The sequence below is a fragment of the Artemia franciscana genome, chromosome 9, assembly GCF_032884065.1.
Source record: "Artemia franciscana chromosome 9, ASM3288406v1, whole genome shotgun sequence".
NCBI classification, from domain to species: Eukaryota; Metazoa; Arthropoda; class Branchiopoda; order Anostraca; family Artemiidae; genus Artemia; species Artemia franciscana.
The window spans coordinates 35,622,791-35,637,851 of NC_088871.1; the positions used below are offsets into that span (position 1 = coordinate 35,622,791).

Sequence of the window (15,061 nt, forward strand, 5' to 3'; positions counted from 1 at the left end):
CACTTGTATATCTTAATACATTTTGGAAGCATATAAATCCCTTACAGGTACTACAAAATAGGGCAATAAGAATACTTGGAAATTTCTTACATCGACCTTCAAAACTTGAAAATGTTTCGGAAACTAAAACATTATTCCTCTTCTTAAATTTGTAGGATGTAAATGATATACAAATATTAAATACTTCCATATGGCATTTTCAAATCCAAAATTCTAAAAATTATTTCTATGATAAATCTCTGTTAATCTTACTTCCTCGTTCGGATTGTCGGAGGTCTAGGATGTATCAAATTCCTTTTGTAAGCTCTGAAAGGTCAAGGTTTTCGATTAGATACCAAATACCCTTCATTGCTAACAATCATAAGCTGAATGATAAAATTCTGTTTGATCCATCCCAAAAAAAATCTCAGCAAAAATCTCAGCTAAATTTAAAAAAGCAAATATTAAAGATTGTTTGCTAAAATTTTGATTATTCACCATTGATGATGTAAATTTAAATTATGTGATCTCCTTATTTGTGTGTTTGCTTTTGTGTCCCTGTGTCTGGGACGGCCTCCCACGCCCCTCCTGCCTGATATTTATATATTTACTTATCTTTTATGAGTTTTTTTTTCTATTTTATGTGTCTTCTACCGTATTATATTTTGAAATCATTATTAAGATGAGATGTTGATGTTTTTTCTTATGTTTTTGCACTGTCCCAGCCTTACGAGCTCTGCCCTCTGTTGGGGCATAATATTGTTTGTGTATTTTTTGAGTTGAATAAAGAAAAAAAAAAGTTGAAGTTGATGAGAATCTGAGAGAAACTGCCCAAGAACAGTTCAACACTAAACTGGAGAGTTTAAAATTTGACAATGTAGAAGTTCGATGGAATAATTTTAGAGAAATAGTTTGTGAAGTCCCTGTTGTTTAATAGAGTGGGGGAGGGGCTTGTACAAGAATTATTTGAGTGATAGATCATATAAAAATAACAGGAATGTAAAGAAAGTGGAGAGAACATTGAAATATGAATTAAGGATGTGTGAAGAGGGTACCATGGATAAAACTGATGAAGATTGGAAAGATACAGCCAGACGGCATAATAGCAAAATATTGTACTGACATGATAATAAATTGGGAGGGAATAGTCAATCTGGACTAGTCTCCGTAAAAGATAGAAACAGGGCTACAATTAGTAATAACCGAAGAGTTAAAGAGAAATAGGCAAAACGTTTTGAGAGTGTGTTAAACCGTGACACAGTTACAGAAAGGAATGAAAAAATTGTGACACGTTGGATTTGAAGAATGATTTGCTTTGTAGGGAACCATTACTAAAAGGATTGAAAATTAATAAGGTGCACAATGCTAATAGTGTGGTAAATGAGTTCTTTAAATGTAGCGGTTCTGAAGTTAGAGATACGCTACTGAAGATTATGATTGTGGTTTTTGAAAAAAAGGAAGTACCTAGCGATTTTAGGGAAACTCTAAGTAAACCCCTTTATAAAGAAAATGATAAGAATAAGTGTGGTAATTATATAGAAATTAGCTTGGTTTATACAGGAAGTAAATTACTTAGCATGATGATACTTTATAGACTTAGAGATGTTGTAGATAAAGTTTCAATTGAAAAAAAATGTGGTTTTCGGAAGGGGAGGGAATGCGTTGACAAAATTTTTACTCTTAGATTCATAATTGGGAAGTCTCAGGATCATCAAAAGCCTTTAGTCCTCAGTTTTATAGATTATGAGCTAGCGTTTGATTCAGCCGATAGAAGAGCTATAGCGAATGTCCTATTCTTGCATGGTATACCTGATTAATACATTAAGTGATCAATGTCATGTACGAGAACATTGTTGGGGTTAGGGCAGGAAATGAGGTTAATAGCTGGTTTCATGTTAATTCAGGAGTTAAGTAAATTTGTATCCTACCCACATTCATAAAGATCAGTCTGATGGACTTTGACCTAAGGAGCACGGCAAATGGAATGGGAGAACACGGACACATCTCCTAGACTTGAACTACGCTGATGATTTAAGCATAAATAAAAATACTAGCAAAATGAATTAATTTTTAGAGGTTTTGCGAGCTCAGGGTGAAAGAATAGGGCTGAAATTGAATGTTAAGAATACTAAGTCACTAAGAATAGGAATAAGTGAAGGTAAAGAGGTGGTGTTGGGTAATGAGAAGATCGATCAAGTGGACAGCTTCATTTACCCAGGTATTATCAGTAAAGACGGTGGGTGCAGTGAAGGTGTCAAAAGTAGAATAGCCAAGGGCCAATGTGCTTTTTCACAGTTGAGATTTTTTTTTGAAGAATAGAAAGATAAGTGTAAGCACCAAGATTAGAATATTGGAAGCTGTAGTGGCCTATTGTTCTGAAGCGTGGGCGCTCGGAAAAATGATGAACACTGTATATATGTTCAAAATATCCAGTTAAATAATTTAATATCTGTTCACTGTCAATTAAAATGTTTCATCCCTATTTTGAACTTTTACTTTCGGCTCGGAAAAACGGAGGAGGATATGATAGATGTTATTCAGAGAAATTGCCGATGATCGTTTTAGGTACCCCACTGACTGACCGTGTCTCAAACGAAGCTGTACGAAAAAGTGGGTCAATTCCACTTTTAAGGGCTATAATGAGAGAAAGGTTAAGATGGTTAGGACATGCTCTGCAGATAAAAGATGATAGATTGCCCAAGACCGTCCATGTCGGGCAACCTTCTAGGGTCAAACAAAAGCAGGTCGCCCCGAATGAGATGGGAAGATGTTCTAAGGGAAGAGTTAAAAGAAATGGGAACTTTTAGAGAAAAAGGGAGGCTCTGAATAGATTCGGATAGAAGAGGAACGCGCATAGCCGTGTTGGCATCAGGCGGCTTGGTGCTCCCGTAATTATTATTAGTAGTAGTAGTAGCAATTCTTAAGCAAAAAAGAACATTTTTCCAGAGAGCTGCCAACTGAGGTAATATTATTGCTTTAAATTTTTCCTTTAGCGGTCTTAATGAAAATAACATCATAAGATTCAGCATACCCGAAAACCCTACTGTAGAGATTTCATGCTCCTACACACAAAAATGTGGCATTTTGCATTTTTTGCCAGAAGAAACATCACGGATGAGTGTTTATTTCTTTTTTCCCAGAGATGATCGTATTGAACCAGTGATCCTAGAAAACAGGAGAGGGGTCTTTTGTTCGGAAATCAGAAGTTCCTGTGTCCTTTCTAAGTGACCAAAAAGATAGGAGAGACCCTTGCCCCTCCTCCCACATTCCCTTTTCCCCAAAGACATCTGATGAGATTTTTTGATAACCATTTGATTCAGCATAGTGTAATAGTCCAATAGCTACGCCTTTGGGTATGATATGATCTCCGTAGTCCCTGGCTGAAGGTTATGGAATTTGACAACTGTTAACATATAGTATTTGTTATTATGAATTTTTTTCTCTGAGGTGTTTTCTGCGTTTAGAGTTTTCTAATAGGAGGAAGGTTTCCAGTGGGAGGGAAGGGGATATTCTGTCATGATTTGTGGGTGTTAAAAAAGCACTAAGGGTATTAAGATATTCAGGAAATCTTGAGAGAGATGTCAAACTAAATCAAAAGAAACAAAGTGCATCCAGGTTGTCAAAAGGGTATATGCTTTATATGTCAGGAACAGCTAAGGATATTAAGTTGAAACTTTCAGGCCATGTCAAGGGGGGGGGCTGAAGGTTATGCAATTTGACAACTGTTAACATATAAGTATTTGTTATTGGGAAATATACAGATTTTTTGGGGGAGTATTTTCTGCGGGGGGGGGGGATTCTATGTGTAGAATTTTCCAAGGGGAAGGTTTCCGGTGAACTGGATGGGGATTTCATGCCATGATCTATGGGTGTTAAAAAGCACTAAAGGTATTGAGATGAAACTTTCAGGAAATGTTGAGAGAGATGTAAAACTATATAAAAAACAAAATGTGCTTCCAGGTTGTCAAAAGAGTGTATCTGCCAAATCTCAGGAATGGCAAAGGATGTTATGTGGAAACTTCCAAGGCATGTCGTGGGGGATATAATACAAAATCAATAGATGTTACATGCACCCAAGTTGTCAAAAGGGCGTATTTGCAACATTCCGGGAACGGCTACTATATACATTCATGATGCTAATAGGGTAATTCTAAAATTTCTCAGTAACGGCTAAGAGTACTAAATTGATATTTTCAGGGAATGTTGAGGGGGTCCTGGGCCCCCCTATATACTCATGCATAGTCATGCTGTCAGAAGGGAGCATTTGCAATATCTCAGGAACGACTAAGGCTATTAATTTGGGTATTAAGCTGAAACTGTCAGGACATACTGAACTAAACCAATAGACGTCACGTACAAACAGGTTCTCAAAAGGGAGTATCTACAATATCTCAGGAACGAAGAAGCACACAAAGTTGAAATTTTCAGGGCATGTTGAGAGGGATATTGAACTAAATCAAAAGACACAATGTACATTCATGTGTTCAAAAGGGTGTATCTTCAATAGCAAAGGAACAGCTAAGGGTATTACTTGAAACTTTTAGAACATGTTAACTTCAATCAAAGGTTACTAGTTGCATCTGTGTTATCAAAAGGGCGTATTTGCAATATCCCAGGAATGGCTAATAGGTAGAAATTTGAAACTTTCGGGGATTGTTGACAGCGATGTTGAACTAGTTAAAAGTCACTACGTGTATCCAGGTTGTATTAGGGCGCATCTGCGATATCTCAGGAACGGCTAAGAGCATCAAGTTGAAACTTTTATGGAGCGTTGAGGGGGGTATTGAACTGAATAAAAAGACACTTTCAGGTTGGCAAAAGGTGTATCTGCAATATCTCAGGCACGGCCAAAGGTATTAGGTTGAGACTTTCAGAACACATTGAGGGGATATTAAAATTAATAATAATAATAAAAAAAAACACTGTGTGCGTCCATGATGTCGTAACCTCGCATCCAAAAAATATTTAAATATTCCAAGAACGACTAAGGGTATTAAGTGGAAACTCTCTTGGCATGTTGAAGTAAACCAGAAGACACAGTGTGCATCCTGGCTATCAAAGGAGCGTATCTACTATATCACCGGAACGGGTATAGGCATTAGATAAAACTATTGCAGAATCTTGAGGGGATGTAAGGGTATTAGGTGGAAACGTTTTTAGCATGTATAATTAAGTCAAAAGACATTACTTGCATCCAGGTTGTCAAAAAGACTTATCTACAATATCTTAGGAAAGGCTAAGGGAATCGTGTTGAAACTTTAAGGGAATATTGACAGAAAAGTTTAAATAAATCATAAGTGACTAAGTACATCCAGGTTGCCAAACGGGTGTATCTGCAATATCTTAGTAACGAGGTTTTAAGTTGAAATTTTCAGAGAATTTTGAGGGAGACATTAAAACAAATTAAAACACTTTAAGTGCATCTAGATTGTCAAAGTGACACACCTGCCGTGTCTCAGGAACAGCTTACGGTATTAAGTTGAAGCTTTTAGGGGCATTTAAATAAATCATTAGACACTGTTTGGGCACATCTATAAAATCTCAGGAACGGTTAATGGTGGAAATTAACAGCCTAAGGGGCACAGTTGAAACTTTCAGGGAATATTAGACCAAGGGATCACCTAGAATTATTAAATTAATGTTAAACTTTGTTGCAGAATTGTGTTCAAAATGCAAATAGCAAGCCAAAAGTTTAATGTTTAAACAAAAAGACAACAAAACTTTACAAAAATTCCTTTCATTAACCAATATCCATTGAAACAAAAACTAATTAAGAAAAAACTTTGTCCAAAACAGAAGTGTTCAAAAGAAAAGTAGTAAGCTACATTAAACCAAAGACGATCAGAAATAAAGTCAAATAATAATCCATACTTAAAATAAACATAAGTGACAACCACTGAATAAATGAGACCCCCTCCTCCAAGAAAAAGAAGAAATAACACGGAATAATAAAATCAACCTTGTAAAGAGCAGAGAGTCATTTGCACTCTAAAAAATTATATGTCAAACATTTTTTTCTTTTATAATAATAGTAAATACAAAACGATGAAACTTCCAGAAATGAATATCATTAAATATTAAACAACTAGTCTGCTCTCGTTAGTTCGTTTTCCGTGATCTTGGTTATTACTGTATTTCTCTTTCTCTTTTTGTTGCTGTTGTTGATGCTTTGGCAAGTAAAAACCACACTGTTCGAAATGATATATTTTAGCTAAAGCGTACATAACGCTCTACTCTTCACAAGGCTTAGGAGGCGTTAATCTTACTTCTCTTTGTGGTAATTGCTGTTTGTTTTGGGTTTGACTCGATTATTCATTGATAGTTATTTATGCTCATTTTAGGTTTATGTTTGATTGTCTTTGGTTTAATGTAGCTCTTTATTTGTCTCTGAAAAATTTCTTTTTGGCAAAAGTTTTCTTTTAAATTAAATATGAAGAGATAGCACAGTTTTATATTTAGAAAGATAGCTGTTGACTACTCTTATATAAAGGGATGAAATAAAACAACTAACCTTATAGTTTTCCTTCTTCCATAGCTCCAAGTCCATAAAATCCTCTATATCGTGTTCTTCCATTGACTAAAAGACGTACAAAGTAAGTAAAAAAAAAGATAAATAAATAAAAAAAACATTTAGTGTTAATTTTAGCTAGTAAATGAGTGAAAAAAGAAAAGGAGAGTATTAAATGCCGAAGTGCAATGGATACAGGCCTATTGCCTCGACATAAAAAGCTCTAGCCACGAAACAATCAAATGACAAATATTTAATTTTGGCAACAGAAAAAGCCTCCTTTATATCAATGGCTTAACTCTGACACTTCAATTTTGATCAAGACAACGCAGGAGAGGCAAGCACAGGAATCTATTTCGGGCATGGATAATAGGGAGGGGTTCAAAACGACTAAAATTTGGCAAATAATATAGAAAATATATTAGAGTATAGGACAATAAAATCTCGAACTTTGGAGGGTTCAAAGGGTCTCACACTGATTACTTGCCTAATGGGTAACAGCTGTAGAGAACATCTGTACAACGATAGCCGTTTAGAACGGTTAAATTAATATTCGAGGAGCAGTAATTTTTTGTTTGGTAATAGCAAAAAAGGTTCTAAATTTGCAGGCACTTCGCCTACCCTAAAATACTTTGCACATTCTTACTGGTTAATCAAGACACTAATCCAGCATATACAAAAACAAACCACTTGGATTTCAGCAACAGAACACTTTTTTTACCAAAATGAATGAACTCCAGTTTATTCTGTCCCTTGACCTTCTTCTCAACTTCATGATCTTCTGGAAGAGCTGGAGGGACAAACTTTTTAATTCAAAACTACTAATTCGTTAAGGAATTTAATTCGTTTACTCTGAGTTTTATGGGGATAAAGTCACTTACCTATTTACTCTCGGTTACTGGACTATTAACCAAGTGACATAGTAACCATGTCCGTCGTCTGACATTGTGAACGATTTGTATCACCCTATTAGTAAAAGCACTGTAGCCTCCCACTGTATATCATGTAATGTCAGCTAACAACACTCTCTGTGGCACCCAGCTGGCGCGATGATTATAAGGCAGAAAGTATTAATGCTGATCTATGGTGATTAAGCCACTTGAATGAAGTGTTTACGAGCAATTTTCATGCGTGGACTACATTACAGTCACACTTGCCGATAAAATCTAAATTATACTCTACTGTAATAGCCTACCAATTGTATAGCCCATTCGTAATTTCTCGAGTGAAACGAAGTTTAACTTTCATACCTAAAATTTGCGATTGACCAGCCAGAGCTTGGATCTAAGGCACATTTTTTTTGAAAATAGAAAAGATGGGACTTTAGAACAACATTTTTCCTATAGCAAAACAGACAGACTTAATCTTAGTGGGCAATAGTCGGAAACAAAATTGTGCTGATATGAGCTTTTAAAACCAAGTTCTTCCACTTCCAATTTTCAACTTTTGAAGTAGCCTAAAATTGTGAAGTCAAGGTAGTTTGTAGTACAATTGTGAAAGCAAGGAAAACACATGCTTATTTCATCGATCGATGTGAATCATTTATTTGTTTATTATTTTGAGAAAGAGATATTTATTAACCCAGAAAACTATGGTGTGGCTCTTGGCCAAATATTATTTCCACGTTTTCTTGTCGCGGAAAAAGTTTTGTTATTCAATTTATACTTCGGCTGGAACAATAAGCAATTGCCGTTGAGTATGGTTTGAAGAATCTATCAAAGCAATCTCACACAGAAAGATAAAGTTGTACGATAATTAAAGAATCTCAAAGAGCGTTGTCAAGATTTAGCAACTGAAAGAATATTTACTTTTATAAAAGTTTCGAGTTGCTGAAGACACAGTTTTACGATGACGGAAAAGGAAACCACGTGACAACAGGCCTGTGCAAATTTTCCTTGAAACTACTGTATTTCAATGGATAAAAATATGGTAGTAGTTTGACACCTTCAATACTTTGCTAAACTATAAGGTGAAATTTTACTTTATAACCTCGATATGAAACTTGAAACCGAATGATCTTCTTTGAAAACCAAATAATACAACCCGCAGTATTTTACTTTTGAAGCTCTTGTCAGGGTCAAATCCTGACACTTACTAGAGTTTAAACTAGTTTTAAAAGGCAGTAAAAACCAGAAAAATCAAATAATGGCCTGTTTTTTCATGGGTTAAAGACTGCAGAAATGCAGAGATTTCCTTTTGTTCACTTTCGTATCCATTCTTCTTTACCTAACATGTATTTTTATTATCTTTGTCAAGCTGAAAACTTCGGCTGGTATAATGACTGGTTACGGAGAACATACGAGAACATAAGAAAAGTATGGTTTCAATAAATAATGTCACTTCTTTTCAATTAGCTGCATCCGATAATAAAAGTGTTACTTAACGGTGGGATAACTATACCAATTAATATTATTCAACATGAAAGTAGATTAAACATGACAAGTGCGACCGTTACTTGTAATAGTTACAAAAGGGGAAATCGAGGTTGTCTTGTCATCATATTGTGGTCAGTTGACAGAATATATGTAAATATATTATTTTTGTTGTTCATTGAAAACTCGTCGTACAAGGGAAAAAGAAAACAGAGCGGAAAAAGAACGGACACAGTTAACAACAATAGCAACTAATGAAGACGAAGATAGCAGTAAAGATTAAACCCTCACTTCAAAGAAGAAAAGAAATAGATAAAAAAAAAAAGAACCACCAGGTTTTTTCTGCGATCGTTACTTGTAATAGTTACAAAAGGCGAAATCGAGGTTGTCTTGTTGTCATATTGTGGTCAGTTGACAAAATATATATAAACATATTATTTTTGTTATTTAATGAAAACTCGTCATATAACGGAAAAAAAAACATAGCAGAAAAAGAACGGACACAGCTCACAATAATAGCCACTAATGAAGACGAAAATAGTAGTAAAGATTAAACCCTCACTTCAAAGAAAAAATTAACAGATAAATAAAAAGAACCATCAGGTCAGTATTGGAGCCCAGGGACGGCTTAGTTTCAACAACCAGTCATTGTACACAGATAATTTGGCAGTATCCCTTGGGGAGGGGGGGGGGGGGTTAGGGGTTGGGACTCCCCCCAAAACTTTTGTCCGACTGCAAAGCAAATTTTTGTCCGAAGCAAATTTTTGATGCATTTTTTAAAGTTTTTGTACCCCCCCCCAAAAAAAAAATACTGGCTACAGATACGATAGATGGTTGTTTCTTTCTACTGATGTAATGCGCTCAAAATTGTTATACTTTCTCACAAGGTAAGAATTACAGCGAAACAGAAGAAAAGTGAGCGGAGTTTTTAGAAGACTGGTAAATGTCAAAATCTCAAAACGTTTTATTACAAAGAAAAAATTATTTTTTTGAAAACTAGCTGGTATGCAAAACATAGGAACACATAAAAGAAACTTAGTTTCCTGCTAATATTAGTCTTAAATATTAACCAGAAACTGGAAGGGAAAACTGATCATGGATGTTTGAAAATCGTGGATAATTATCTAATCTTATTAAACAAACAATATATTTATTTATTTATCTCTAATTTTCTCGAAATCAGCAATATTATTTTTTCTTCAAAACTGGCACACTACTTTTCCCGTCCAAAAAAAGATCTAGGTAGGTCACGGCTTGGAAAAAATTCGTTTAGGGCCTCAATACTGGAATAATATTTTTCATATGAATGACTTGACTAATATTTAGACGTCCAATACTTTAAAAGTGTTACTTTCTACAGCGAATAAAATGATATTAACATTGTTTTGCGAAAGAGATAAAAAATTGTTTTATAAAAAAACAATAATTGCACATATGTATATTTATTCCTTTATCTGTAAATTTGTCCTGATTTCCTCGAAAACGGCACTATCATTTCCTGAAAATGGGCATACTACCATTTTCTGGTGCAAAAAAAAAAAAAAAAAATCTAGATAGTACACCACTTTGAGGAAATGCAATTTGTGCCATAATTTCGGAAAAATAGTTAGCATATGAATGACGTCACAAATCCCCAGACGTACAATACCTTAATGGTTTTACTTTCTACAGCGAATAAAATAAAATGAAATTAAAGATGTGTTGTGAAAGATATTAAAATAAACTCTCTTTTTTTACCAAGCAAAGACAAGTGTTACTTCTTTTTAAACTGAATAAGCTTTAAAATAAACAGTTTTGTCCTATTCGGAAAATGCAAATGAATACTGATAAAATAGAATGCATTAATCAATTCAGCATGTCCCTTGGCATAGAAGCTTATAGCTCAATTTCCTATGTTTGCCCATTTTCCCTTTAATGCAGAGCGATATGTACCATAAACCACACGGAGGGCATGGTCTAAATGACCAGCCATGGAATGTTGAAAGGAGCTCAAGAAACACTAATTATACCATTAAATAGTTATATAGCTTTAAATATATTTTTTGGGATAACTCTGGTTCAATGCATAGATTCCAGTATACTGAAAAGGGCACTACTTCCCGTTCCCATTCATAAACGTGCTCAACACCCTCTTTGATATTTAGGAAGAGAAAAATTCAAAAAAACCTTTAAGTCTCTCTGAATATCAATTCTCTTGGCCGTATGGCTCATTAAGGAGGTTGATGATCTTTACCTCTAGGGTATTCTTTTTTCTGCTTATCTTCCTTGAAGTAGACAGATCCGATCTTTCTGCCGTCCTGCGCTACCAAGCTAAAAGTATTTTCTTCGACGCAAAAGCCTTCTTCAATCCAGCTCGATCATCACTCCACATAAACCCTGGATGAGACCTGGGTCAAATATGACTACCTGTTTCAACCTCGGCTCCCAAAACTCATTTAACATCACTCTGGAGGATCTAGAATAGGACCAGTAGGGGAATCCAAAGCAACTTCAGACACTAATTAGTACTTTTAAAAGTACGGCTTTATCTGGAAACAGTAACAGTCTCCTAGCTTATAGCCATTCAGCTCCTGCTAAGAAGCTTTCAATCCTTGTGCTGCAACTTGTCAAGACGACTAGACAAACACTTTGGCACTCAACTGACACTGTTGCCTGACGAGGCCAATTCAAAGGAAAGAGAATATGAAAATAGCATTCCTCGGTGGTACATATCATTCTGGAGTCTTAACCTGGGTTAAAGATTAGTAGCCGAGTGAGCACTCACCCTATACCTAGCTTCACGAAGCACATAAAAAAAGATATACACTACAGAACTAATTCTAGACAAAGTCTACCTACTCTTCGCAGCAGTAGGATTGTACTCCGTTTTGGCATAGCATTTTCTTTGAAACTTGTATAACCGCCTAGTCTTTAAGGTAAGAGATAGTTTGCTTTCTTCTGATTATCTTTAATATCGTTAGTAAACTTATTTTGAAGCTGATTAAACATAAAATTATAGCAACCATTCCTAATTTGTATAATGAGGGCTGAAAGGAATAATTTACATGGACTGACACATTTTTACTTGCTCAGACTGATTTCTGCTTCAGCATATACATTCATAGTTTATTGTCCTGGCAGTTGCCCCACTAGTGAGGGCATTTTATATACCGATGACTCGTTTGAACTTGTGAGTTTAAGGCATCCGAGTTGGAGTTGTCTATTTTAAAAGTGTCGGTTCCCTGACTTTGAATCTCAATGGATATAATCAGACTACAGTAGCTTCTTTATTTAAAAAAATTAAGTTATTATTTAAAAACAAGAGCTCATAAGGCACTTGTAACGAGGCCGGACGAGCGAATAGCCAAGAGCTCATATGGTATGAGCTCTAGCAAAATTCTAATAATCAATAGATTGATTTAAAAAGAAAATCAGAGGCTTAATGCACGTCAGGATCTAAAATAAGAGCTCTGAGTCACGAGGTCCTTCTAAATATCAAAATTCATTAAGATCCGATCACCCACTCGTAAGTTATAAATACCTCATTTTTTCTAATTTTTCCTCTCCCTTCAGCCCCCCAGATGATCTAATCGGGGCGAACGACTTTATCAAGTCAATTTGTGCAAATCCCTGCCACGCCTACCAATTTTCATCGTCCTAGCACGTCCAAAAGCACCAAACTCGCCAAAGCACTGAACCCCACTCCCTAACTCCACCAAGGAGAGCGGGTAAAGTACGGTTATGTCAATCACGTATCTACGACATTTGCTTATTCTACTCACCAAGTTTCATCCCGATTAAAACTTGTGCCTGTGCTTGTACCAGAACTCTTTCGTCCTTTTTTTTACGTAAATATATAATAGTGCATAATAACAAGTTTTGTATTTCAACGTCAAATTAGCCATTTGAGCTATGATTATTGTTTAAATAAACCTCTCTCTCTCTCTCTCTTTATATATATATATATATATATATATATATATATATATATATATATATATATATATATATATATATATACAAAAAGAGAAATCACCAATGCAACAGCACAAAAACATTAAAAAAAAAAAAAAAAAAAAAAAAAAAAAAAAAAAAAAAAAAAAAAAAAAAAAAAAAAAGACAGAAGGAGAAAATGAACACTGTTTTCCTAAATTAGTTATTAATATAGACCAGCACTTGAATGAGGCCTTAATCCTACTCATCTATACAATCACATAGGTCAAACAGCATAGCCATACACAATCAACCATAAAGAATAATCAATGGACAGGCAGTCATGTCGGCAATCAATACTATCATGTAAAAACCCAAGTTTACAGTCGAGTCTGGTGTCAAGCAGGGATACCCCCTATCGCCCAAATTATTCAACTACACAGTAGACTGAAAAATGAATAGAGTTTAAGAAACCACAGGGGAGTTGCCTTTGGTCAAATGGGTTGCTGACTTCAATCCCCGACACACTTGGATTTTTCAAACAATGTCTCCAAGACTTCGATGCATATTGGGCTAACCAAAAACTGTTTCAAGACCAAAGTGATAGCCATTCTGCTTTATATCAAATAATCTTGGACGACAAAGCAATTTAAAACGTCGATAAATGAAAGTCTCTTGTACCTATTTCAACACCGGATAATGGAGCTGGTAAAGACATTTCTGCCCGGATATCAAGGGCTTGGGCAGTCTTTACCAGTCGGGAAAAGGCCTTATGGGCCAGACGCGAGATCTCAACAAATACGAAAGTCAGAGTCAATATAGCATCCGTACGAATTGTGCTACTATACGCCTGTGAGACATGGCCACTAAAGGCCGTAGAAACTAGAGCTCTGGACGCATTCGATGACCGCTGCCTTCACTATATACTCAGAATCAGCAATAGGTCTAGATTTTCCAACAGTGAAGTAAGAAGCCACTGTGGCCAGGCTGAAAAGCTATCCTCTATCATCAAAAGACGTCATCTTAACCTTCTCGGCCACACCTTTCACCAACCGAAAGATGCAATATGTCGATACGTCCTTATCTGCGAGCCAGTACCATCTTGGAGACGACATTGGGGAGGACAGATGAAAAATATTTAGCAAATATTCGAAAGAGGATCTTGAGCCATGGGGAGGCTTCCGTAGGCACAGTTAGAGATGGAACAGAGACTGCCTGAAGATGGCTGGAGAAGCTGCAGCTGACAGATCAAGGTTGTCATCGGATGTAATTCCAAAGCCCATTGGTGCCAGGCAGGACAGTTCTTCGTCTGGTTTCTCCTGAAAATAAGTAATTAAGACCTATAATGCACCAGATTTAGAAATCTAGCAGAAATAATGCAACTGGTGGGTATCCGTATCTCCCAGCCAATCATGTGAGGTTATACAGCCGGTACCTGAAGCCTGTATTTCACCGGAGTAATTTAACAATCAGTCAGTTGGTTCTCAATTATCCATAACAGCACATAATTTCTTAACCCTCACACCAAGAGAACGTTTCTAGTTACAGTGCAAACAATCAGTAGGATTCATTAATTTAAGGTGACGAATATTATATGTAACTTGATAAGAATATCATAATTAATGATAACTGATTGAAAAAATCACTTCTGGAGCACATGTTGAACGCAAGATTCTCCTATGAATAGGCAAAGCCACCAACCATGCCCCAACAGACATACTTGCTGATATTTTCACAGCTTTTTATTGCAGACTTTACCGTTCCATAAAAAGAAAATAACTTGGAATAACCATTAAAAACAAGATACGCTTTATGCGGTATGGAAGTAAATATATAGAATTGTTTGTAGCAAATACATTAAGTACGATAAAGCCTGTGACTTAAATTTCACAAATGAAGACAATTGCTTAAGAATCACTGTTGGAGCGGGAGTTCAGCTCAAGATTCACCGCTGGCAAGCCGAGGCTACCAACCAGGTTCTGCTTTTAACTATTATGCCAAGTTATTTAATTTGTATGGACCAGCAACATCTACAGTAAAAAACTATGGAGAGATTGCTAAGTGTCCCCGTTGGTCCACTGTCGGTGGCATTGGCTACTCATTGCGGAATTTTGAGTTCAACTTCCAAATCTGTAGCGACTTTTTCAAGCCATTATCTTTAACTGCTAAACTAAAGTCACAGGCTTGATTGTTCTTAATATGTTCCGTTCTTTTATGCTTGCCGAATGTGCAGCGCTAGTCCCCAGTTTGTACATTTCTGTACATTCATTTCTTCAAGATATGGAATACA

General features: G+C 35.8%; 1 protein-coding gene across 1 annotated transcript in view; it reads right to left on the bottom strand.

Moving 5' to 3' along the window:
• LOC136031341 (dnaJ homolog subfamily C member 25 homolog) overlaps positions 1 to 15,061 on the bottom strand; it is a 44,540-nt gene that overhangs the window by 8,583 nt on the left and 20,896 nt on the right. Inside the window, exon 5 of the mRNA XM_065710828.1 lies at positions 6,491 to 6,556. Within this exon, the coding sequence (XP_065566900.1) occupies positions 6,491 to 6,556 (66 nt within the window). The remainder of the gene's footprint in view (positions 1 to 6,490; positions 6,557 to 15,061) is intronic.